The 27,675-nt window shown below is 36.7% G+C and overlaps 1 protein-coding gene across 1 annotated transcript in view; it reads right to left on the bottom strand.

Annotated features, from left to right (window-relative positions):
- LOC124795826 (cysteine sulfinic acid decarboxylase-like) overlaps positions 1–12,247 on the bottom strand; it is a 97,797-nt gene extending 85,550 nt beyond the window's left edge. Inside the window, exon 1 of the mRNA XM_047259912.1 lies at positions 11,969–12,247. Coding sequence (XP_047115868.1) covers positions 11,969–12,246 — 278 coding nt within the window. The 5' untranslated portion in view covers position 12,247. The remainder of the gene's footprint in view (positions 1–11,968) is intronic.
- Positions 12,248–27,675: the final 15,428 nt, after the last annotated feature.

The raw sequence follows: 27,675 nt of genomic DNA on the forward strand, positions 1-27,675 counted from the left end.
TTAGAGAAATGGCAGCAAGCGGTGGGAAGAATCACTTTGCCCTCTCTGTGTGAAAGCTTGGAGGCATCAATCAACATGTTGAAGAGACTGTACCAGCACCCATCCAAAGAGGCAAAAATGTCAATTTTGGTGCATGTTAGAATGAATTATGCCTGTCATCTGTGGTCTAAGGTCATACTTGAATCATTCTGATGACTGGCAGAAAGAGCTGAGAAGACCAACCTTACAAACTTTCAACAAAGCTCGCAATCTGCAGCATTGTCCCCAGAACTGATCAAGACCCTCTGATTATGGGTGGAGTACCGTATTTACTCGAATCTAAGCCGCACTCGAATCTAAGCCGTACCTGAAAAATGAGATTCGAAATAAAGGAAAAAAAAATAAAAAATAAAAAAAAAATTCCCGACTCTAAGCCGCACCTGAAATTTGAGACTCGAAATTCAAGGGGAGAGAAAAGTTTTAGGCCGCTCCTCCAAATCGAAACAAAGGTGGTCCATTGGAATATGAGACACAACTTAGGTCGAATGAATGACGATACAGCTACAGTAGTTTGGTTCGAGTCGTAAGCTTAGCAGTTAGGCTTTACCAGGTAGTCATTGCTATGCATCAGGCGCTCCATCCGTATTTATACGGGTACCCTTCCTTTTTCACGTGCTTTGTCTGGTTTGAATCGATTGCTTATTTTGCTTTGATCTGATAAGTGCCATTTTCTTTGTTATAGGTGTTTACGTCACTCTAAGCTGAAAATGCATTACTGTACTGTGTCATGCATTGTTTGTCGCATTCTGATAGAGCGTATTTACAGCCTGTCGCCGCTCGCGGCATGGCTTGCTTTTGTGTGCGCTGCCGCCGCTTACAATTAAAAAAAAAAAAAGAGAGGAATCGTCTCATTAGCGAAACAATGGCAAGAGACTGCTATTTGTTGTTACTTACACTGCTGCTTTCTTTGATAATGATCAACAAGAACCAAATAATAGACTGCATATGATAGAACATGTTCTGAATGAGAGTTAGGCGAAAATTTTTCTCCGTTTGAAAATCTTTGCAGCCGCTTCTTTAGTACATCAAATTCTGCACAGAAATTAGAGTCATCTTAGATTTAAAAATCTAGTCAGTTGCCGTGCTTCATTTCTGACTGTATCACTATTACGCATAAGAATAATACGAATATAAACATGACACGATACGTATATTCTTCCGCATTTGCTGTTGTGTCTCACTAGTTTCGTAGTTTATTAGGCAGACAGGATTTAAATGAGATAGCAGCAAACACGAAAGAATACATGGCAAAATGTTTATATTCGTATTATTCTTATGGTGAAGAGAATACTGCATGTGATTCACATTTCATCAGGCAGAAAAAATTCAGAACGTAGATTTGGCCATATTGATAAACATCCCAAACAGTCTTGCCAGTCGGATTTTCGTATTCATATTCTGCTACATTCGAAGATTAACAATATGGAATTTGTATTTACTTCGGTGGATAATGTATGAAAATGCAATGGTCGAAACTTGGGGCGGAGAAAAAAAACCTCGTCTTCCACCTTTTTTAAAAAATTTATTTACTGACACAGAGGTTTTAGCGCCAGTATTTATCTTTGTGCCTACAAAGCATGCCTGTGTAGCGCTACATATATTCGATGGCAGAAGTTAGTTGTGGCGGCACCTACCAACATTTTTCAGAACTTCCGCTTGCTTTGCACTCGATTCTAAGCCGCAGGCAGTTTTTTGGATTACAAAAACCGGAAAAAAAGTGCGGCTTAGATTTGAGTAAATACGGTAGAGAGTTTGAACAATATACTTCCGGCACAGGCTAGGCTGCAAATTCATGACTTATGCCATAGGTCTGAAAGCTGTAGGGCTCCTTGAATGGGGGTGTATTAGACATCAAAATCTGCTGCTACCCACATGACTGGGTGTTTATGGTACAGTCATAAGATATTTTTAGCTTATGGAACTCTCCATCTAATCCAAATAATGACAGCTGTATGGGGCCCCAAAGTATTACTATAGAACTCAAGGAAATGGCTCCCACAAATGAAATTATTAAAATCCTCTTAACCAACTGCCAAAACATTCAAAACAATGTTCCAGAGTTTAAAGAAGTCCTAAACAGTAATGGAACTCACAAAATTCTAGGTTCAGGAAGCTAGCTAAAACCCACAATTGATGGCAGGAAGACTTATTTATTTATTTATTTGATGCTATCAGATTAGGACCTTCAGGATCTTTCTTGCATTGGACAAGGATTTTACATGTAAAATACTTAATTTTGTACATTATAGTTACCTAAGAAATTAATATGACAAATAGTAATAAAATAGTATTAATAGAATTAAACATGATTTGAATGTGTGTGGAGATGTTGTGAATAAATCATACTGACTAAGAACTAATAAAGTAATAAAAGAAACACTACTACTCCTGCTGTTGTTGCCATCAATAATAATGACAATAATAATAGCAATAGTGATAGTGGCAAATACAAAATGTATTTATAGGTGTACAAAAGTGGTATTTTCTGACACAGTGTTGTTCTAAGGGAGGGAAATTTAGGTAGACTGCACCAGCTAAAAGCACTGAGAAATTAGCCAGACCTGGTCAGAAAGAAAGGTGGTGTGATAAGTGCATATAGGGACAAAGATAGACATTATTGTTGCAGTAGATATGCCATTAAATGTCTTTTGGAGCCGGAGAGGATATTCAGTTCTCTGATATAATATGGGTAGTCATTCCGGAGTCTAATTCCTGATGCTGAAAAAGACTCTGAGAAAGTGGCTGTGTGGGGCAGAAAGGATTTTACTCTAATGGGAATGAGTGTTTCTGCTAGGTTGTTCTGACACAAGCATTATGGTCAAGGAGAGGTATGAAAGACAGTGTACATTTAAAAGATGGTAGAGGTGCTCTTGTCTGTTCATAGTCACAATAGCTGTGCATAAGATGATGAAAGATGATCTGAACTTTCCTGAGAAAGACCTTCAAGGATAATATCACTGTAATCATCAACTGGAAATGTAAGCATTTGTACAAGGCTCTCTTTCAGCTTTTTATATTTTTGTAGGGTACGTAAAATTGCAGATGCCTTCCTGCATATTGCAGCTGTGTGCACAACAAAATTTAGCTTCCCATCTATTATTACTCCTGGCCTTTTTGATGAGGGAGAAAAGCTGGTAACTGTGCCATTTAAGATTAAAGATGATAGAGTTTCATGATATTTTGAGCTAATAAGCTCAGTATGACCTACCAGAACAAATTGGGTTTCAGGTGGACTGAGCTTTAACCCTTTATTATGTGCCAATTTTGATAGTGCACTCAGGTCAGCATTGACATTCTTGATTGCTGTCTCCAAGTTTATCAATTTTGCACTTACAAGGGTACATTTCCAGTTGTAATTAAATGATCTTGATCAAACTTGTCAGGTATGTAGAGTAGTCAAAATAAAGCAATAAGTATTTTTTCATGTTTGCCAATTTCACTTTTAAGGGGAAAAACCAATGCTAAAGGTAATTTGGCACATTGGGTTTGGAGGGAATATTTTCACAACCATGATGTTAAAAGTGTTTCACAAGGAAGTTCAAATGCAATTAATTTTCTTGAAAACTGTGTAATCAATTTTTGAAACAATTTGAAATTTTGCAAAATATCATGCCACCACTAATTAATTTCAAAAAATTAAAACTTTCATAATACCATAAATTAAAGAAGCTTTCATGTTACATCCATTCATGTATAATAAATCTGGTTTCCGAGATATCATTTTTAGAGAATAACTTGTACACAATGTACAGTCAAACTATTTTCAACATGCCTAGTTAAAATATTTTCCAGTTCATTAGGCTGTCTGGTACAGCAACCATATATACACAAATCATAAATAGTTTTGCATCACTTCGGTTCCGAGAGTTCCGGAACCTGTACAGAAAACTGGAATAGAGATGAACATGAACATCATTTCTGCCCTTTTTATAGCTCACAAAAACCACACATTGCATGCTGTACCACCATACAGTGAGACCTTCAGAGGTGGTTGTCCAGATTGCTGTACATATCAGTACCTCTAATACCCAGTATCACGTCCTCTTGCATTTATGCTTGTCTGTATACATCCTGGCATACTATCCACAAGTTCATCAAGGCACTGTTGATCCAGATTATCCCACTCCTCACCAGCAATTCAGCATAGATCTGTCAGAGTGGTTGGTGGGTCACGTCATCCATAAACAGCTCTTTTCAATCTATCTCAGGCCTGTTCGATAGGGTTCACATCTGGAAAACCTGCTGGCCATTCTAGTCGAGCAATGTCATTACCCTGAAGGAAGTCATTCACAAGATGTGCACTACTGGGGCATGAATTGTCATCCATGAAGATGAAAGCCTCGCCAATATGCTGCCAATACAGTTGCACTATCGGTCGGAGGATAGCATTCACATATCGTATAGCCATTATGGTGCCTTCCATGACCACCAGTGGTGTACATCAGCCCCACATAATTCTACTCAACAACAAAGCACCTCCACCTTGCTGCACTCACTGGACAGTGTGTCTAAGGCATTCAGCCTGACCAGGTTGCCTCCAAACACGTCACCGACGATTGTCTGTTTGAAGGCATGTGTGACACTCATCGGTGAAGAGAATGTGATGCCAATCCTGAGCGGTCCATTCAGCATGTTGTTGGGCCCATCTTTACCATGCTGCATGGTGTCATGGTTGTAAAATGGATCTTGTCATGGATGTTGGGAGTGAAGTTGCACATCATGCAGCCTATTGCGTATAGTTTTTGTTGTAACACGACATCCTGTGGCTGCACAAAAAGCATTATTCAACATGGTGACATTACTTTCAGGGTTCCTCTGAGACATCATCTGTAGGTAGCAGTCATCCACTGCAGTAGTAGCCCTTGGGCAGTCTGAGCGAGGCATGTCATTGACAGTCCCTGCCTCTCTGTATCTCCTCCATGTCTGGACAACATCGCTTTGGTTCACCATGAGATGCCAGGACACCTCTCTTGTTGAGAGCCCTTCCTGCCACAAAGTAACAATGTGGATGTGATCGAACCATGGTATTGCCTGTCTAGGCACGGTGGAACCACAGACAACACGAGCCATGCACCTCCTTCCTGGTGGAATGACTGGAAATGATCGGCTGTCGGACCACCTCCCTCTAATAAGTGCTGCTCATGCATGGTTGTTTACATCTTGCAGGTTTAGTGACGTCTCTGAACAGTCAAAGGAACTATGTTTGTGATACATATCTACAGTCAACGTCTATCTTCAGCAGTTCTGGGAACCTGGGTGATGCAAAACTTTTTTGATGTGTGTAGAATATTTGAATTGAAAACAGTCTTGGTTGCAATTAAAGCTTTCATTAATAACACATTTCAACTTCAAGGGGTCTCTTCAGATAATCCTAAGATTTTCCATTTACAATATTTTAAAAAATCATAAAACAGGTCTGTGCTAGATTGAAGCATGTGTCAAATCAGATGAACTCTCTTAATTACGGTCTCTGTAGGTTCATTTGATTTGACATGTGCTTCAGTCTGGCACAGAAGCACTTTATGATTTGTGAAACTCTGTATAAGAATATCTTTAAGGTAATGTGTAGATGCCCATTGCTAATAAAAGAAAAATTTCCACCAAGACTGTTTTTAATTAAAATGCCTAACTAAAATATCTAAATTTTCAACATTAATCTATTTATTTACGTTGTGACTCGCCGATCTTTCAAAGTGCCGCCACGCAGTTACACACATCCTATACATGCGGTGCTGTCTGCCAGCCATGCAGCAGCTGCGCCACCTAACCAGCCAGCCAGCCAGCAGCCGCTAGACTTGGACTCAGTGCTGATTTGAATGTTACCGTGTTCACATGTCTTGGTTTGTCAACTTGCTCTGTGACTTACATGTGTTGTGTCGTTTTTGAAATATATGTGTTCAGTTTGATGTTATAATAATTTATTTTGTTGATTTTTGTTTACATGTTTTAAATTATTATTTTACATTTTAGATTACTTTTTTGTTCTTTTCAGTTTACCCTTTCACATACCCAAATTTTGTGAATTGAAAAAAATAATTAACTCATTATTATGATTAAAAGCATTAAAATAACGATTATCTGTAAAGAAGTGCTTAAAACATAACTTTCTTTAGACTATAAAGATAAAATGAATGGAATTTCCTCACATAATTCAACAATATAAAACCAAATTCAATAGGATTTCAAATTGTCATGGGTGATCCTCTAAATACACTGATTTGTATCAGGCATATTTCAGTACATTAGAAAACCTTGTTGAAGAGAACTGTTTATGTACTGGTGACTGCAGCTTGATTATATTGGGTAATTCAGGAAGAAATAACAGATTTCAATTGTTTATTATGGACAAACTATTGAAGATAGAAACATGTTGCTCATGTCACGGGATAGATGAAGGTTCAAAGTTTTGACACAGCTGTCCTGTTGTTAGTTTGTAGCAACATAGTGACTGCATCATGAGAGAAATTATTTTGTGTGTTGGAATTTGCACAAAGTCAGTTCACTGTTCAAGTGTAATGTACATTCTGCCATTGATTCAGCAAAAAGCTGCTGAACAAGCAGATTTATGACTGGCATACAAAACCCTTGGAAGTTGGTTGCACATGCAAATGGAAGAGCTCTGTTGGCCACACACATCTGATGAAAAGTCAAATATATCTGAGATGCATTGGACGGGAAGAGGTTGACAACACGATCTCATTCATTGTTTTTGGCCTCCCAGTTCACCAGGCATCAAAGCTCATGATTTTTTTTTCTGTGGGGTTGCAGAGTCTTCGGCCCACTTATGGTAGCTACTCTTCAACAGCTAAGAAATCAAATTGTTGCAGTTGTTGATTCAATAAACAGGAACCTGTTTCTTTGCGTGTAAATGAAGTGGATTATGATTTTGATGTTTCTCAAACAAAGCATAGTGCTCATGCTGAGTGTTTGGTATAACATCTGTGCAAACACAAAACTTTGAATCTTTCTCTATCCAGTGACATGAGCAACATGTATCTATCTTTTATAGTTTCTCTGTAATAAATAACTGAAATTGTACTTTCTTTTTGAATCCCCTATATTTTTTCTCAAGTGGAGAGTGACATCATATCATTCAACAGAATTAGATCTGAAAATCTTCTCACAAAATTCTTCCAACATCAAATGGCATGTGCGTCCAATGGCTTTACCTGTCCCATCGAGCCTTTTGGGATTACAAGGTGAACAAGTTCCTTGCTGATGTACAACACTCCAAAAGTTTTTCCACACTGACCATCCCATTTTCAAAGTTTCTTAAAAAATTAATGGAGAGTTTCGACCAAGAACTTGAGAAACTCTTTTTGAAGCCCCAAATGTTCTTGTGACAGCATAAAAATCTGGTAAATTACTTTCTGACCACATCAAAAGATATCTGACAGGAGTTTTCTTTCCCAGTGTGGGAGAAAAATCTGTATTACTGTTAGATTCTTGGAATGAGAAACGTGAAAGAAACATTTTGAGCATCATACCTGAGGACAAGCAAGTTGTTCACCTGGTGATTCCAAAAGGCTTGAAAGGGTAGGCACAGCCATTGGACTTATAATGCCTTTCGATGTTGAAAGAACTTTATGACAAAATTTTCAGAGCTAGTTCGGTTGAATGATTATCATGTCAACCTCCACTTGGAAAACAATACAATCAAGCTGCTGTCACCAGTACATAATCAATTCTCTTCACCAAGGTTTTCTAATGTACTGAAATATATCTGGTATGAAGCAGGATATTTAGAGGACCACCCACCACAATTTGAAATCCTTCTGAATTTTGTTTCATATTGTGTTGTTCATCATGTGTATTATGTGAAGAAATGTCATTCATTTTATGTGCACAGAGTAAAATAATGTTATGTTTTAGTCATTTTTTTACAAATAGTTATTACTGTAATGATTTTGTATCACAATAATGAGTTACTTATTATTTTCAGTTAACAAAGTACATTTATGTGAAATGGTTAAAAACTTGTTATTAAAAAGTAAAATAACAATTTAAAACATATACAAAATAAGTGAAATAAGTAATAATAATAATAATAATAATAATAATAATGAACATTTAAATATTTTAATAAGATATACTGAAAATACCCTGACAGTACTTTGGGTACAGCTTAATTTCTAAAAATGGTATTTCAGAAACCAGTTTTACAACATGTGGATTGACATGGCATGGAAGTTGCTTTAATTTGTGTTTTCATTTTTCAAAATTAATCAGAAGCAGTGGTGTCCTTCATGAAATTCCAGATTGTTACAAAAGTCAATCATACAGTTTTCAAGAATGTTAATTAGATTTCAACTTTTATATGGAGCTTTTTTTTTAATATCATGGTTTTGAAGATATTTCCTCTACACCCAATATGCCAAACCACCTTTTGGGCATGTATTCTACTCCTTAAAAGTAAAATTGGCAATAAATAAATAAATGTCCTGTATTATTTTTAACTCTCTATATATCCACCATGTTTCATCAAGATTGTTTATTTACGCCTGGGAAGATTCTGTTGTTCATTACAACTGGAGGTTATCAGAATACATATGGTATTTACTGTAGGAAAAAACTGATGACACGTCACTGATGTATAATGAAAGGTATAAGGGACAAAATACTTAGCCCTGGAGAATGCCTCATATATATCTGCATTGTGACTTTGTAGTGGTGGATATGACATAGTGATAACAAGTTGTCAGGTATGGCAAAAGCAGTCCACTATGCTGCACCTGGAGAAAAATTTAGGTTGCTAATTTTAGCAGGTAAAAAGTCAGTTTTTAGTGTAAATTTAGGTGTGATAGGAAAATTGGAAATGGAGGTTGTGTGTTTGTAGCAACAGATAAAAGACTCAAATGCACAATGTTATAAACTGAGGCTGAATGTCAGACTGAGCACAGCTCAATATCACATGAGCATAAACATTCCAGATGCAAACCAAAAATTTCAGTGAAAAGCCTCTGTTCACTAGTATATAGGTTCCCCAATTGACTTTCATCACTGGAGGAAAGTTTAATCATCCATGAATCAATTGTGATGCTTACAGTTTTGTAACTGATGGGTGCGACAAGATATCCTGAGAAACTTCTCCATTTTGAAGAATAATTTGCTAGCCTTGTGGAGATACTTACCCCTTGCCTTGTGTTCCATAGATGTATAATTGGATATATCCAACTCTATAAGTTTTACTAAGAAAACTTATAGAGATGGATATATCCAATTACTGTTGCACAGCCCAGTGATACTATTTAAAGACAGATATAGGGCAGTTCTTACAAAACATTAAAATGAGACCAATTACATATTCAATAACAGCACCAAAAGCAGGAATGATAGATAACAGTGATACATTTTGAAAATGAAGTTATTTCATTTAATTCTAAATTGTATAATGTTAAATGGCATTAACATGATTGAACAGAAATAGCTGTATATCACTTCTTGGAACAGGTTTTAACTACAATGGCTAATGAGTACTTAAACTGTGGAATATTTTTAGATCTATTCAAGGCATTTGACCTCATGAGCCATTATATTTTGCTAGAGAAACTGTATTGCTATGGAGTATGTGGAAAAGCATACAGCTGGTTTCAATCGTATATGTGCAACAGATATCAAAGTGTTGAAATAATACATAATGGCACAAAATATTACTCAACATATCTGAAAGTCAACTGTGGCATACCCCAGGGTTCTGTTCAAGGCCCTCTGCTCTTCTTAGTTTTTATTGATGATTTTCCTAACCATCTAACGAGAGCAGAGTCAGTACTTTTCGCAGATGATATGAGCTGTTTTATTAAGGGAGTTAGTGAAGCTGACCTACAAGAAAAAATAGCTTCAGCAATGAATGAGGCTGCTGAATGGTTCAAAGACAATTACTTAATTACAAATGACAGAAAAGCCACTTGGTTGAACTTAGGCACATAAGGAACAAACTAAAAAATAACATAAGAGTAGGGATTGGGAAATGTCTGATAGAACAAACTTCTTTTACAAAATTTTTAGGTGTATGGCTGGACAATAACTTGAGATGGGAAAAACAAGCTGAACTATTGAATAAAAAACTTAGTAAACACTGTTATATATTCAGAAAACGTAAAGAAAACTGCAATTTTGAAACAGTACTATGTGCCTACTACTCTTACATTCATAGTAATCTAAGATATGGTATTATATTTTGGGGGAATACAGGTTTCGCAAAAAGTTGTTTTAAGCTCCAAAAGAGAGCTATTTGTATTCTGAAGGGTGTTGCCTACAGAGATCCATGTAGAGGACTCTTTAAGGAGTTTAAAATTTTGGCCCTCCCTAGTTTATTCATCCATGAATCAGTATGTTTCCTAAAGTCAAATCAAGAATTCTCTTCTCTAAACAGCAAAGTACACAACTATCAGACCAGAAACGGGCACAATTTCCATAGAAACATACATTCAAAATACCTGTGATTTATCTACCCAAAATAATGTTCAATGCCTTACCAAAAGAAATAAAAAGCATACAAAACTTACATAATTTAAAAAAGAATTAAAGAGGCTACTATTAGGTCAGAGTTTCTATAACGTTGATGAATTTCTTTGCTATCTAAACAGATAGTGCTCATCTTTTGATTTTTCTGCATAATCCTTCATTTTTCTCCAACTTGCATGTAAATAGAAGACAAAATATGTGAATTTTAATTAAGAAAAATATTAAAGTGTAATTAAGAAAACGTTATTCCCCTTATTGGATTTTTCTTTGTATAAACCTTGTAATTTTTTTTCATCTTTCATGTAAAAAGAAGACAAAAAATGTAAAGTGTAACTAACAAAATGTTATTTCCCTTAATTGTTAAAAATACAAATCATGCTCTTTTTCTTTCTATATGACAATTCCTATATCATGTATACGATAAAATGAATGATAATAAATTGAATTGAATTAACACAATTTTGTATTTTCTGAGTGAACTTTTAGGTGTGAAATTTCTCCCATGTTTTCTCATAAAGTCTGCGAAGAATTTTCTAGAAAAAGTATAAATTTTTGAATGAAGAAAAATCAGTGCTACAAGATGGTAAAATTAGATTTTTGAAACGCTTGCATTCTAGAATTAGAATGATTATGAAAGAAAAATTTTAATACTAATATTTTCTGAATCACATAACTTAGAAAGAAGGCAATATATTTTTTATGATGATGAATTCCCGTACTCCCTGACAGAACATAGGGAAACAACACGGGAGACCCGTGCCGCCGTACTAGGCAGGTGGTTTGCAATTGCCTTCCTCTGACCGTAATGAGGATGAATGATAATGATGAAGGCGACACAACACCCAGTCATCGTGAGGCAGGTGAAAATCCCTGACCACACCAGGAATTGAACCCAGAACCCCGTGCTCAGGAAGCGAGAATGCTACCGTGAGACCATGAGCTGCGGACATGTCTTTCATATAGTAGGAGAAATATGACTCTTAAATGGAGTGGGTCACTCCTGAAACTAATCATCAGGGGGACTGGATTTTTCTGTGCATGTGGTTTTCTTTAATCTTATACCTGGAATAATTAATTAAATAAAATGTTTCTATGAAAAATTATTATATCATTACCATCAATCATGTCTTAATTACAAACTTAACAATAAAGGTAGTAAAAATACAATGTAGAACAGTATTTTGATATTTTATATTTGCTGCACCTGGATCATGAAAATAAGTCAAAGAATAAATAAATAAAATTTTATATTAGGAGTGATATCAGAGTTATTCTTTCTCCTACAATTCATAGTCTCTTCTTGTCAAATTATCTTATATAATATTATCTGTCTGAAATATTTCAATCATTCCCTAAAGGTGAGAATACCACTATAACAAGTATCTCCCAAAAGCTTGTTGTTTTTTGTAAATATCATTACTGAATGATAATGAAGAAATGAAATTTAATGAATATATTTACTGACCCAGAATACAGTTGATTAATGAAGTACGGGTGCCCAGTCTTGGTGCTGAATCTCACAATATCAGCCACATCCTGAAGCAGTTCTTCATGTGAAGCAGGTTTATCTGTAGGAGTAAGATGAAGTATGTCACGAAGTCGCTGTGGATCTCGCCACCTCACAACTGGTTCCTCTCTTCTAGTACCACCAAAAACTGCCTCTTTCAGTAAATGTTCCACTAACTGCAGCAAGAAAGGGCCATGTATACTCTCCACTGGCAGTGTTCTAAACCATTCAGACATAGTGGCAAAAGACTGGAGGGATCTGCATGTCCTGACAATGGTTATATAGTCCCCTGTGCACTGGTGTCTGCTGCTTCCTCATTAGCAACAGGTCAGGCATAAAAGCTGACTGCCAATAAAGACTCCACCCAGTTAACTAGGTTGCACATCCTCATTAACCTTAACCCCATTTGTAAAATATGTTCTGGGCAGCAAGAAAGTTGCACTGTCCATAGACAAGCTTGCAATAGTTATTTTCTTCTTTGGAGCACAGTGAAGTTTCTGCAGAATGATAAGTTAATACAATACAGTCTGTTACCCGATAATCACGTTGACATACCAGATGTATCTTCTCCACAAACATACAAAACGATTTTGCACATGTACTGGCACAGATGTTCAAGGTGTAATTTTACACCAATTTGTATCACTGTTAGTGGGATGGATAAAGAATTCTTAAATGAAATTATTGGATCCAAATGGCAAACTGTATCTTATACAGGAATAATATACAACACACAATTGATGCCTAACTGTTCTTTTTTCTGCACTACAATTATATAAAAAACTGTAGTGGCCCCTTTTTAGGCTGCTAATACTAATTAAAATGTGTACATATCTTGCATTCAGGCACAGCCTTTGACCTACCAAATTAGATTTTCGTTATTTTAATTTAAAACTGGGATATACAGCCACAATGTGTTGCAAATTCTAGTTTGAAAGAGCACCTTCTGAAATTTAGAATGAGCACCAATTTGTTAGCAATGAAGTATTTATTAGGCAGTTTTTCTAATTGAAATATTAGATACAAACAATTATTAATGCTATAACAAATTATGTCACTTAACTCCACAAAAAACCTGACGCTTTCCTAGGCACAGCCTTCTGTTTGTTGTCTACACACTGCAGTGGGCTTCTGTAAAAACACACAAGCACACACTTCGCACAACAAATAACAAAATTTTAAAGATGGAGGTTTGTTATATTGGTACTTTGTAAATTCTGCTACAGTAAACTAACAAGCATTTTCAGTTCCACAGCCAAGAAATTTACACGAACTTTATACACTGTCATTACTAAAGCAAGTTACTGACTTCTTCACCAATGTACAAAACTTCTAATCTTACATCAGCTGACAGTTCATTAAACAATTCTGTACCATAAGCTTATGCATCTATTCATGTATTATTCAAAAATATGTTTCCCATGACAAAAACAATGCTGTTCTTACAAATCTGGTAAATAGCTAAGCATTTGGATAGAAATATTGTCATATTATTAAGTATTCACAGTTACAACATCGTTAACTTAAGAGATGGTTTCATTTTATTAGACTGACCACACTAAAAGCATGCCATTTAAAACACTGGTGTAGTAAATTGTGGAATGTAAAGCAGACAACATAGAAAATGGCAAAACTTTATTGCTTAGTGAAAAACAAAATCATCAACTAAATGACAGGAATGGTTGCAACCTCTCCTCAATGGTAACTATGCCTGAAAATGAAGCAAAGGACAGCATGTAAATCCATACAGACAGCACTTTTTTTGCATCACCAAACAGTTAATATTCTCCACTCTAGCAGCAATGTTTATGAGCTCCACAGCTGACAAACAGCTTTCCAACAAGTATCTTGTTTTGGTCTCAGTGCGAAATAAATTATTGTTGTTACCTTTCTACCTGGCCCCTGTTCTCTTTCTTACTTTTATCTCCTGTGATGATGTCCTCTTGCAACTCTCTTAATTCTTATAGCATGGAACAAGAATATTCTGTATGTATTTAATGAAACATCTTATAGGAACCTGAAATCTCTATGTATACTCAATTATAATTCAAATGAATGTTAACTTCAATGGTATCTGTGGTAAGAAATGAAATTTTGTCCAAATGATTTACAATACAAAAGACTACTAGCTAAGACGTCAAAATTATTCTCATTATCACTTAGCTTATTTTATTAGCATACAAAGAGCAATTTCAATGGCAGTACAAGTATTGAAATAGCTGCCCACAGACTTTAGCCAAGAAATTGAGAAATACTGAAAAAGTAAATGTAAAGTTAAAGTATTTGTAATTTGTTAATGTTTAAATACTTGACCTTAAGAACGTAAACACAAAATTATATTTCAGGTTTGTTGGAAGTCATTAAATGCTCTCTTTATTAAATACTGGACAAGTGTAATGTGGGTAATTTGCACTCCATTTCAAGCAAAAGCTAGTTTTCACACTTCTCAATATTTATGTCATCTCTCCTGAACTGTGCATCATACAATGATATGATTTTGAAGGTAAATTCAGTAGCACATCTGGGTACTGTCCGCAAAATGTGTTGTGAGTGGAGTTCGTAGTAAACAAGTAATAAATTAAAACATCATGCCTGGTGCTGAAGTTTTACTACATGAATTGTAAAGATGTAGTAAGCGATAAAAGTTTGTTCTTTCATTATTTTGCAGGGGCTGGCAGTGAGAAAACGTTTCATATAGTTTGAAATTGTGTGTCTAGTTTGTTGGAAGTTGCTAAGTACTTTCATTCTCAAGTACTGGATGAATCAAGAGATATACACAGTTTCTAATTGTAATAATTGCCTCATTTCTTAATGAGCAGATTATGATAGCATTTTAAATTCTGTCAATAACTATATGAAAGATTAAGAAGGTGACCATGTCCACCCGCCCCCCCCCCCCCCCTTCTCAGCCCCAGGTTAGTTGTGTTTAGTAATAAATATAAGCATTGTGCACACATGGGCTCTGAGAAGTCTTTTCTATTAAGAACTTATGCTGCTTTTAACATACAAACACTGTTGCCAGAATGTTGGATGTAGTTTTTGCAGGGTTAAGTAATGTGGCTGGAATGCATAAGCAGCAGTATCCTTAAAACAAAAAAGGGTTCACAATTCAAGAATGGGAGCAGTTTGTCTTCTGGTAGCATGGTACCTATCCTCTACTATTAGTTAATATGAAATTTCCAGTTGCGTGGGGTGAAATTACCAGTTATGTGGTGGATACTGGCCAACTCCAGTAGTGTTAAAGCTTGGTACAGCAACTTCAACAATAAAGCATCAGTTGCTCCCTTGCCAACTAGTTGACCACTTCAGCAGGAAAAAGTAGGACAATGTTTTAAATTCCAAAAAATCGAGTCATAGGGCTTCACACTGAAATGGGACTACATTCCCATCCCTATCTGAAAATCCTTCCTCATGTCATCATCCTCTGAAGAGGTCATTTTAGCTTGAATTTTTAACTTTCTGGATTTTATATTGTTATGCCTGCACCCAGTTCCATAAGTAAACTGCCCTTTAAAAATTACTGCAAATGAGTTTTCTATTTCAGATTAAATTTCACATTAATATACTCCCCAATTTGTACTAGCAACTAAGGGGAATAAGTCATTTGTTAATAATGCGTCTTTGAAATTTCACGATATGAATATATTCTTGAAAATTTACCTATCCCTTATTTCTGAAAAGTTACAGCATTTATTCATTATGATCATTTAAAATGATAGTTCTACTTGAGAGCGAACCAAAATACTGTTAATGGTATTTTATTCAAAGTGATTTGTTTGCAATTAACTTAAAATGTACTTCAAATAGTTGTACTAGAAATTCTTTGAAGTTTTATATGAAATTGCATGAACATTTCCAAATTGAATATCAGAACATGTAGGGCAATATAAGCACATTTTTTGTTGCAACTAACTAAAATCATCTTGTGACTTCCAATTGTTATTATGTAAATCTTACAGTCAATAATGTATTCGATTGCTTTGTTTTGTATAAAAGTAAGTTGTGCTTGAGCCATAAAGTCAGTCTCTATTACTGTCTTTTGGATGCTGTCAGATGGCCAATGTATATTCCACCTATGTACTAGTATTTTGACATAGTGCAAATATCTGATGTTATTTAAGTACTACCCAACTGTTATTTTCAAAGAAGATAACGAATCTTCATGGTGGAGTGTATAACCTTACACCGATCTGAGTGAAACTTTTCCATGACTATGGGCCAGTTGTTTTGATCAAGGAGCTTGGTATCCATTCTCTCAATACAACACAATAGGATTTTTGAATTATTTTTTTCTAAAGTAAGGGACATCCATAGTCAATGTACCAATTCCCCTGTAATGAAATTGGATACTGATTTTATGTGCTACGTGCTGTCAGGCTTACCCATTAGTACTCTTACTGAAGTCTTTCTATTATTGTCAACTAAATATGTTAGTTATACAAAACAGCAACACTATCAGTTCCTGGATATTTTTGTCACACATAAGTTCGTACATTGAGTAAAGCAGACTGTTTCAAAAGTTAACCAGTTTGCTTGTTCATCTTAATTGGTTTGCACAAAATAATTACAGTTACTGGTTGGCACAACATAATTACAGGTCAAATGTTGATGTACTGTCAAACTGATTGTGTCACACAGAAATGTCTCATTTCAAAGAAGACATTCTCTGCTTTCTGGAGTGGCTTAACTTGTGTCAACAAAGGACTGGGGAAATGGGTGCCAAATCAGAGGCAACTTATATAGTTTCTGAAGTCTAAGGCATACTGCTTACAATACTTTCTTTTTAAGTTAAATTAAAGAATTCATAACCTACCAGTTTTATAGTGACATGAACTACTTAAATCTTTGGGTGGAATTTTCCTGGACTACCATTCAGAATACTGAATCATCATATCCTGATTCTGATTTATGAAGGCTAATGCTGACCTTAGAATTGCATGAGCTGGTGTCTCTATTTTAAGGAAAGATGAGAAAATAAATAAAAGAAAGATAAGTGGTAATTGTTAATTGCTGATCCAATACATGTATTTATATGTAACTTGCAAACCCAACAAAGCTTTGCAATTGTTAAATACATACGGTGATTGTAAATACTTCCTAATCTTCTCCCCCCTCTTTCTCTCTCTCTGTCTGCCACCTCCTCCCCACTCCCCCCCTCTTTCTTTGGCCATCTCCTACTCCTCCTCCCTCCCCCTTTTCACAGGCCACTTTCTACCCCTGCCATACTCTGTTCATTTCCCCTTTCCCCCTGACCCTGACCATTGTTTATTGTTATTGCAAACAAAATCTTGACTGGGAAATGAAGTCACTTAAAATGAATGGGTAAAATGGTAGGGATAATTAACACGAGGGGTACATGAGACATCCCTCCTGCTGCTGGATCTGTGAGGATAATAACTTCAATTAAAGTATTTCTCATAGTTTTAATTGATGAGTGGGTAGGACCACAAAGTTTTGGATGATTCAGATTCCATAGCAGCATTCTAATCAAAAGTTGGTAAGACATTAATACCACATTCCTTTTGAAACTGACTGTGACAAAGTAAACAAAACAATACACTGTTGTGCACACAATTTTTGTTTAAAATGACATACAAGGAGAAAGAATATATGTGGAAGAAACAATCTGTCTAATGATTAAAATGGTGTGGTATCTAAGTTAAAACTGACTGTGGGAAAGAAAACAAAACCACACATATTCACAGCGCAGCACTTTTATTTTTAAAAAATATACAGGGTGTTTCAAAAATGACCGGTATATCTGAAACGGCAATACAAACTAAACGAGCAGTGATAGAAATACACCGTTCGTTGCAATATGCTTGGGACAACAGTACATTTTCAGGCAGACAAACTTTCGAAATTACAGTAGTTACAATTGTCAACAACAGATGGCGCTGCGGTCTGGGAAACTCTATAGTACGATATTTTCCACATATCCACCATGCGTAGCAATAATATGGCGTAGTCTCTGAATGAAATTACCCGAAACCTTTGACAACGTGTCTGGCGGAATGGCTTCACATGCTGATGAGATGTACTGCTTCAGCTGTTCAATTGTTTCTGGATTCTGGCGGTACACCTGGTCTTTCAAGTGTCCCCACAGAAAGAAGTCACAGGGGTTCATGTCTGGAGAATAGGGAGGCCAATCCACGCCGCCTCCTGTATGTTTCGGATAGCCCAAAGCAATCACACGATCATCGAAATATTCATTCAGGAAATTAAAGACGTCGGCCGTGCAATGTGGCCGGGCACCATCTTGCATAAACCACGAGGTGTTTGCAGTGTCGTCTAAAGCAGTTTGTACCGCCACAAATTCACGAAGAATGTCCAGATAGCGTGATGCAGTAATCGTTTCGGATCTGAAAAATGGGCCAATGATTCCTTTGGAAGAAATGGTGGCCCAGACCAGTACTTTTTGAGGATGCAGGGACGATGGGACTGCAACATGGGGCTTTTCGGTTCCCCATATGCGCCAGTTCTGTTTATTGACGAAGCCGTCCAGGTAAAAATAAGCTTCGTCTGTAAACCAAATGCTGCCCACATGCATATCGCCGTCATCAATCCTGTGCACTATATCGTTAGCGAATGTGTCTCGTGCAGCAATGGTAGCGGCGCTGAGGGGGTTGCCGTGTTTGAATTTTGTATGGGTAGAGGTGTAAACTCTGGCGCATGAGACGATACGTGGACGTTGGCGTCATTTGGACCACAGCTGCAACACGGCGAACGGAAACCCGAGGCCGCTGTTGGATCATCTGCTGCACTAGCTGCGCGTTGCCCTCTGTGGTTGCCTTATGCGGTCGCCCTACCTTTCCAGCACGTTCATCCGTCACGTTCCCAGTCCGTTGAAATTTGTCAAACAGATCCTTTATTGTATCGCTTTTCGGTCCTTTGGTTACATTAAACCTCCGTTGAAAACTTCGTCTTGTTGCAACAACACTGTGTTCTAGGCGGTGGAATTCCAACACCAGAAAAATCCTCTGTTCTAAGGAATAAACCATGTTGTCCACAGCACACTTGCACGTTGTGAACAGCACATGCTTACAGCAGAAAGACGATGTACAGAATGGCGCACCCACAGACTGCGTTGTCTTCTATATCTTTCACATCACTTGCAGCGCCATCTGTTGTTGAAAATTGTAACTACTGTAATTTCGAAAGTTTGTCCACCTGAAAATGTACTGTTGTCCCAAGCATATTGCAACAAACGGTGTATTTCTATCGCTGCTCGTTTAGTTTTTATTGCCGTTTCAAATATACCGGTCATTTTTGAAACACCCTGTATATGCTATGTTGCTCTGAAGTTTTATTGGAGTATCATGTACAAACAGGAAATAAATTGGTCAAGAAATTTTCAAGATATTTGCTAACAATGTTTTGCCCATGTTTATTACATACATATTTATGTACAATATGCATTTAAAATATACAGTGTGAAAAGTATTTAAACCGACAAACTCTGGGAGGTTGTAGCGGACATCAAAACAAATATTTTTTCCTAATGTAATTTTTTCCTATGAGGAGTATTTAAACCGGTAGAGAAAGGTTTCTCTGGTGGCAAATTAATTAAACCAACAAACACTTTTCCATTTTTTTATGACCAAGAGACAACACATTAACACAACCCAATTTCAATTACAGTAGATTTTCAAAAATGCCTCCATTGACACATAAACAAAGGTAACACCGTCTGATCATGTTCTGTCTGACACGGGCAAAAACCCCAGGAATATCCTGAATTGTTCCTGCTACTGCTACTATCCGGGCAACCAGATCCTCTTCTGATGCAACAGGGCTTGCATAAACAAGGTTGTGCATCTCTCCCCACACAAAAAAGTCCAGAGGGGAAATATCTGGGGATCGATCGCCATGGTACAGGATCACCTCTGCCAATTCACATTTCTGGGAACCGTCGGTCCAGGAATCGACGCACACAATGACTGAAATGTGCCGGCGCCCCGTCATATTGGAACCACATTCGTTGTCTTGTAGGGAGCGGGACGTCTTCTAGCAATTCTGCCAATGCTCTGGTGAGAAAATTGTAATAGTGCCTGACATTTAATGGCCTAGGTAGCAAATACGGCCCAATTAAACAGTCCCCAACAACACCGACCCGCACAGTAATGAAGAACCGCACTTGATGAGTGCTAATAACTGTGGCATATGGGTTACCCTCATTCCAAACATGCAAATTGTGCATGTTGAAGACTCCATGACGCCCGAACATTGCTTCATCAGTAAACAACACAGAGGATGGAAATGTAGGATGCATTTCCCACTGTTCCAGGTACCATTGCGAAAACTGTGCTCTGGGTGGATAATCAACTGGTTCCAGGTTGTTGACACGCTGTAAGTGAAATGGATGTAACAATTGCTCTCAAAGAACTGTTCTTACATTCATCTGAGTCATACCCATGTTACATGCAACTGCACAAGTGCTGGTTGAAGGATCCCACTCCACATGCTGCAAGACAGCTTTCTCAAATTGCAGTGTTCTTACCGCGTGATGGCATCCCTGTCCAGGTAATCTGCTAAATGACCCAGTCTCACACAGACATTGGTACACAGCAGCAAAGGTTGTATGATGCGGGATACGGTGATTAGGATATTGTTGTTGATCAACCCGCTGTGCAGCTCGTCCGTTGTGGTGCGCTACGTAGTATGCACCAACCATATCAAGAGTACTCACTACAGGTGTATCGCTCCATTAGTAAACAGAGACAATGCACTACTACACTGGTGGACAGCAATTGCCTACAACTGAAGAGCGTAATACACCCTCTAACAACTGAAGAGCGTAATACGGCCAACACCGGTTTAAATAAACCTCAAAGGAAAAAATGACATTAGGGAAAAATATTTGTTTTTATGTCCCCTACAGCCTCCCAGAGTTTGTCGGTTTAAATAATTTTCACCCTGTATGTTGCCTGTGTCTGTCCAAATGTTCATTAGAGTATTACGAAAAAAATTTAGGTAAATCGGTCAAGAACTTTTTGCCAATAATGTTTCCCCTTCATGCATTATATTCATTTATATATAACACAGGTATCAAAGAAACAATTGAAACTCTACATAGGAATATCAACAATGAAGGAAAAGATAGATTGCTACTTACCATAAAGATAACACGCTAAGCTGCAGACAGGCACAAGAGAAACACATGTCATTCATTCAGACAAGTAAGCACACATAATCACCAACCGATTGATTTATTTATTCATTCATAGAACAATATACATTGCATGGATGTCATCAAAAGTTTGTACAATGTTTCTTATAAAATAAACATGTCTCTTTACAGTATATACAGCTCCTATACTTACTTCTACTTTTCTAATCATGTCAAGTTAAATTTGTTATGCAGTACACTGTTCATGGACATTAGTCTATAGTTATTTTAAATATTCAGCTGCAGTGTAATAGCTATTATCTAGTAAATATTTTTAGCCTTTGACTAAAGGTGTGGGGATCATCTACATCTTTTATTTCTAGTGGTAATCTGTTGTACAATTTAATACCATGATATAATACACTATTTTGAGTTTTTGACTTGTTTCTTCTGTTTAGATGTAAACAGTGTCTGGATTTGGTTCCATGGTCGTGAATTGTGCTGTTTGTGGTATACAGATTAATGTTTTTCCTTATATACATTATGTTTTGATAAATATATTCACACGGAACTGTCAGAATTTCTAACTTTTTGAATAACTCTATACAGTGAGCCCTGTTACTGCTATTTGTTACTATTCAAACAGCTCTTTTCTGTATCTTGAAAGTAGTTTGTATGTTTCCAGCACTTATCTCCCAAAACATTATCCCATAACTGGGGACCGAATGCATATACCCAAAGTAGGGACGAAATATTGCACACTGGTGCAAGGATTCGCAGGGCGTAACATGCTGAAGGTAGCCTCTTTGCTAAAATTCTCACATGCCCTGTCCATTTTAACTGACAGTCTGCATTTATCCTCAAGAATTTGCTGTCTGTTACACAATCAAGTACCTCATTGTTTACTTCAGTGTAATGTCAATGGGTTTTTTATTTAGTTGGATGTTTATACAGTTTGTCTTTTTGACATTTACAGTTACTTTATTCTTTAGTGACCAGTTGTGTATGTCTCTGAGAGCTTCAGTGGATTTTTCTGTTAACAATGTTGAACTTTTGACTGTAATCACTACAGAGCTCTTATCAGCAAATAGTATTTTTCTCCATGCCTGACACTCTGTGGGAAATCATTTATATGTGTAAGGAAGAGGATTGGGCTCAGTACACTTCCCTGGGGGACTCCTATATTAATATACATTGGATCAGATAAGTGTTTTACTATCAATCTTTTGCAAATATGTGAGATTTCAACTCTTTGCACCCTGTTTTCCAGGTGTGATTTAAACCATTGCTTTGCTGTACCCCTTATTCCTAACAGTTCTAATTTGTGTAATAAAATTCTTTGGTCAGCCGCATCAAAAGCCTTTGAATAATCCAACAAAATGCCAGTTGCATTCTTACCCTTGTCTAATGCTTCTAGTACGACTTTTGTAAACTGTGCTATAGCCATCAGTGTGCTTTTTGTGGGCCTGAAACCAAATTGTTCATTGCAGAGAAGGATAAATTTTTCTAGGTAGTTCATTAGTCTGTTTCTCATTATGGTTTCTATTATTTTGCAAATAGAAGATAACAAGGAAATGGGTCCGTGATTTTCTACATTTTCTGCATCGCCATTTTTTAATACTGGTATTACTTTTGCTTGTTTCAGGTATTCAGGAAAGCAGCTAGATGTGAAAGATTCATTAATTATTATTGTTAATGGGGTTCTTAAGTAGTGTGTACATTTCTTTAGCACACTGACTAGGATATCATCTAACACTGTGGATTTTTTATTCTTTATATAGTGTATCACCTGTGCCACCTCTTGCTCTGTTGTTGGAAAGAGCACCATTGAATGTGGTGGCTGGTCCTGTTGGCATAGAAATAGGTCTGGAAATTTATCTTGCAATTTCTTAGCAGTCCCACCAAAGTATTCATTCACAAAGTTTGCTAGTTCCTTTGGGTTGCTGTTTTTAACATCTTTGCTTTTAATGTGTGTTTCCCAATTTGCTGTCTCCTGTTTAATTATGTTCCAGATTGCTTTACTTTTGTTATCTGCCTTCGGTAATGTTTTGCCATTTGTAAGTTTTTTTGCAGTTAGCAATACTTTTCTGTAAGTTCTCCTGTAATTTTTGTAGAACTCTAAAAAAAAGCTGGGTCAGTCTATTTTTGACATATGTGAGATACCTTAGGGTTTCAGAGGATTTTTTTGATACCTCTGGTCACCCATTTATTTTTGTTTGTTTGTTTCTCCAATTGAATGCTTCCTCAAATTTTAGTTTAAATATTGTCATGAACTTATTAAACATTTTGTTTACGTTTGTTTCTGCATCACTTCCTCCCACCATCCATGTTGTAACTGAGATGAGAAATGACATACGTTTGATTCTGAGAAGACCCTCTTGCACGCATTCAATTTAGCAGACTTTTCTACACAAATATTTGCTTTTAATACCTGACAGAGATGATCTGATAGGCCTAGATTTTGAACAAGTAAGTGGCAGTGCTTTCTTTCTACATCTGTTGCTACATGGTCTGTTATTGAGGAAGATTGTTTGGTCACTCTAGTTGGACAGTTAACGAGTGATGTTACGCCATAGCTTCAGAGAATGTTCACGCAGGTACTACTAAGATCATCTGATTTCATTAAATTGATGTTTAAATCCCCACATATGAGAATGTTCATTTTTGGACAAGTTACCTTTTCTAAGCTCTGATTGAATTTTGAGAAAAAAATGTCCATATTACCACTGGGGGATCTATATATACAAAACACAATTAATTTTTTTTGACAAGTTTTTTCTGTTATTTCAACTGCTGATAGTTCAATATGTTTGTCTTCACATGATCGTTTCTAATTTTATATGTTATGCCTTTTTTCACATAAATACATGAACCTCCACCTTTCATGGAAATACTATTATAGGAGTGGGCCGGGTTATAAGATGTTAATGCAAAGTATATAATTTCATTTTCCTTACTACAATGTTCAGTAATATACACAATGGTACTCTCTAGTTTATGCAATTCTAATTCTAGTTGTTGAACTTTATTCTTTATGGTCTGTATATTTTGGCGAAATACAGTTAAAAATTTGGTTCTACTTATTGTGGTGGTTTCCTCCTCTTTGTGCTTGACATTAAAAAATCTTTCAGGTGGGATGGAGGCACTGTTTTTCGCCTGCTTGTCACGTAACACATTTCACCAGCAGCTGTTTCCTCTTATTCCGTTAGTGGTGTTTCTGTGTCTTCTACTGCTGCTACTGTTGTGAGTACAGGTGGGGATGCAGTTGCTTCCTTTTCTTCTGCTGTTGGCGTTTCTATTTCTACTACTGTTGTTGTTGTTGTTATTCCTATTGGTGCAGCTGGGCATGCAGTGACAGCTTCCATGTCTTCTGGACCATCTGGTACATAAGTATTTTGCAGGCCTACAATTGTCTTAGCTATGGATGGTTCTTGGCATGTTTTTCTTCTGATGTCAGTGTAGTAATGTTACAGCTCTCATTTATATGATTAACACTTTCTAGAAACAATTTCACAGTTATGTGTGCATGAGGTTGCTTGCTCTTGTGAACAAATGGTGTGTGTTTCTCTTTTACTGATGAGGGCTGTGGCCAAAAGTTTATATATGTGTCTTTTAATTGTGCCTTTCTGCAACTTAGTGTCTTATTTTTGTAGTAAGTAGAAATCTATCTTTTACTACATTGTATGAGGGGGTACAAAGGGAAAAAAAAAGTGGAATAACATTGCCGTGGATGGAGCTTGTGTAGCACACATTTCTGCCACTCACTTAATAAACTTAACAAACCACTGTTTCAGAACTGTCTGGCAGTTGCGCCTGCACAACATGTTAACGATGTGAGATTGTGTAAATTTTCTGTGTTTTGGCATAACAAGCAAATTTTAATAAAGCAGCAAGAGAAATGTACAGATTTGACTCAATATTCGCCACTTGTGGCACTTTTCTGATAGTTAAAAATAGTTAACAAGCAATGCCAAAATAAATCGCTACATCTTCAGTGCCATTCTTTTCCGATTCTAACCACAGCAGAGACGACATACGTTTTTAAATAGTCATCCAGCAGGTGTGGACGTGGAGGGTCCAGCTTAATATATACAAAAAACTTGAGTGTAGGCTTCAGTTTAGAATGGCATTTCCCCTACAGCTGACAGCAGCCTCCGCGACTACTGCTCTCTCCATGTGTGCCCTGCTGTCTGCACATCTATCAGGCATGGTATTCTGGGTGGACTCTTAACTAAGTTCATTTGAATAATCACAAGAGTTTTCAGTCTTTAATGCACATGTGCAACTTCTTAATTGTTACTAAAAGCAAGGTAGCCCATTCCAACTGGTCACACTGCTATTGGCTAAATCTTATGACATCACCGGGAATACTTCTACTGCGAGAGCGTAACACCAGCCTCATGAACTGTGTGTCGTTAAGTGCTGACACACATTATTAAGCATCGCTTCCACCTAAAATTATAGGACATTAACACTTGTGCGTTATCACAATAGCCATCTTCAAGGACTTTAATATTAAACATAGAACATGTTACAGCGTCCATAAATACTCACTGTAGCTCAGGCCGAAGATGACGCAAACTTTTGATGATATTTTTCTTTGTGGCCAGGTTTTTTTTATGATTTCTGTTTTAGCTTTTGATTTCTGATGCGTTATTCTAATAAAGATCCATTGTCCTTACAAAAAGAGAAATCAATTTGTGATGCATTTCAGGAAACTTTGCAGTTATGCAGAAATTAGCTTTTGTATCATTCCTTAACTTGTCACCCATGAAGACTGCAAAATATTACTTCAAACTCCTTTATTTTACTGAACTAGTCAGCTGAATGAGAAGTGAGCCCACCTCTAGATGTTACAAGGATCCAGCTATTAGCAACGATGTAATCTGAATCCAGACGCTGGTGCTGAACCCAAGGAACTGTCAATGTGCTTGCATTTAAAAGCTACATAACCTGCACAACATTTCAGTCCATCTTGGGATTTGCAATCATCATTGATTGGTGGTTCATCATTAGGAAACTGCAACAGATCTAGTTCTTGTAGCCTGAAATTAGTATAATCCAAATCAGCTGTCATATTTCTAATTAAGTTAATAGACAACAAGGTATGATTATCTTTATGAAGCCCTGTTCAGCTTCTTCTGTTGGAGAAACATCTGACAGTACCTCATTGGCACCACCTATAACAGATGTATTTAATGGCAAGGGGATGTTGTCAGTATTTACAGCTAATATTAGAAGCTGCATTCTATTTCTCATTTCGAAAGGTGTTAGGCTGTTGTAAAATGTGCACAGGCAATGGATTTCAGACAAAAAAAAATATCCAAAGAATCTTAGTTAAGCCTGAATGTCAAGATTTACAAGGCTCCCATATTCCAAATGTAGATTTTACCAACATCATTCAACTCTTCTGAATGGCAGCAGGCATTGTTATTTCTTCACAATGCATGTTAGAACAAACTTCAAGGAAGCGTTTTAGTGTGTTGTATCTAATCTTTCGTAAGAGCACCACTGTTTTTAGAATTCCAAGTCTGCACTTGAATTGCTTCGTCCATTTCTGATGTGTTAATCGGCAAGGAAAAGGATAGCTCTTTTTCCACAAGTAGGTACAAGTTTCAGTTAAGAAAGCTCTCAAGATGAGAGCTTTCACCAGTCAAATTTTGAATGATCTGAATAACCGAACACCTCCCATTGGGATTTTTTGTGATCTCTCAAAGGCTTTTGATTGTGTAAATCATGAAATTCTGCTAGACAAGCTCAAGTATTGTGGCATGAGTGGGACAGTGCACAAATGGTTTATTTCGTACCTAACTGGAAGAGTGCAGAAAGTTGAAATAAGTAGTTCTCGTAACATGCAAAGATCAGCACATTCCTCAAACTGGGGAACTATCAAGAATGGGGTTCCACAAGGGTCAGTCTTGGGTCCTTTGTTGTTCTTATTACATATTAATGACTTGCCATTCTATATTCATGAAGAGGCAAAGTTAGTTCTCTTTGCTGATGATACAAGTATAGTAATCACACCTGAGAAACAAGAATTAACTGATGAAATTGTCAATACTGTCTTTCAGAAAATTACTAAGTGGTTCCTTGTAAACGGACTCTCACTGAATTTTGATAACACACAGTACATACAGTTCCGTACAGTGAATGGTATGACGCCATTAATAAATACAGACCTTAATCAGAAGCATATAGCTAAGGTAGAATATTCCAAATTTTTAGGTACGTCCATTGATGAGAGATTAAATTGGAAGAAACACATTGATGATCTGCTGAAACGTTTGAATTCAGCTACTTATGCAATAAGGGTCATTGCAAATTTTGGTGATAAACATCTTAGTAAATTAGCTTACTACGCCTATTTTCACTCATTGCTTTCATATGGCATCATATTTTGGGGTAATTCATCACTGAGGAATAAAGTATTTATTGCACAGAAGCGTGTAATCAGAATAATAGCTGGAGTCCACCCAAGATCATCCTGCAGACATTTATTTAAGGATCTAGGGATATTCACAGTAGCTTCTCAGTATATATACTCTCTTATGAAATT

Source organism: Schistocerca piceifrons, chromosome 1 (genome assembly GCF_021461385.2).
Source record: "Schistocerca piceifrons isolate TAMUIC-IGC-003096 chromosome 1, iqSchPice1.1, whole genome shotgun sequence".
Lineage (NCBI taxonomy): Eukaryota > Metazoa > Arthropoda > Insecta > Orthoptera > Acrididae > Schistocerca > Schistocerca piceifrons.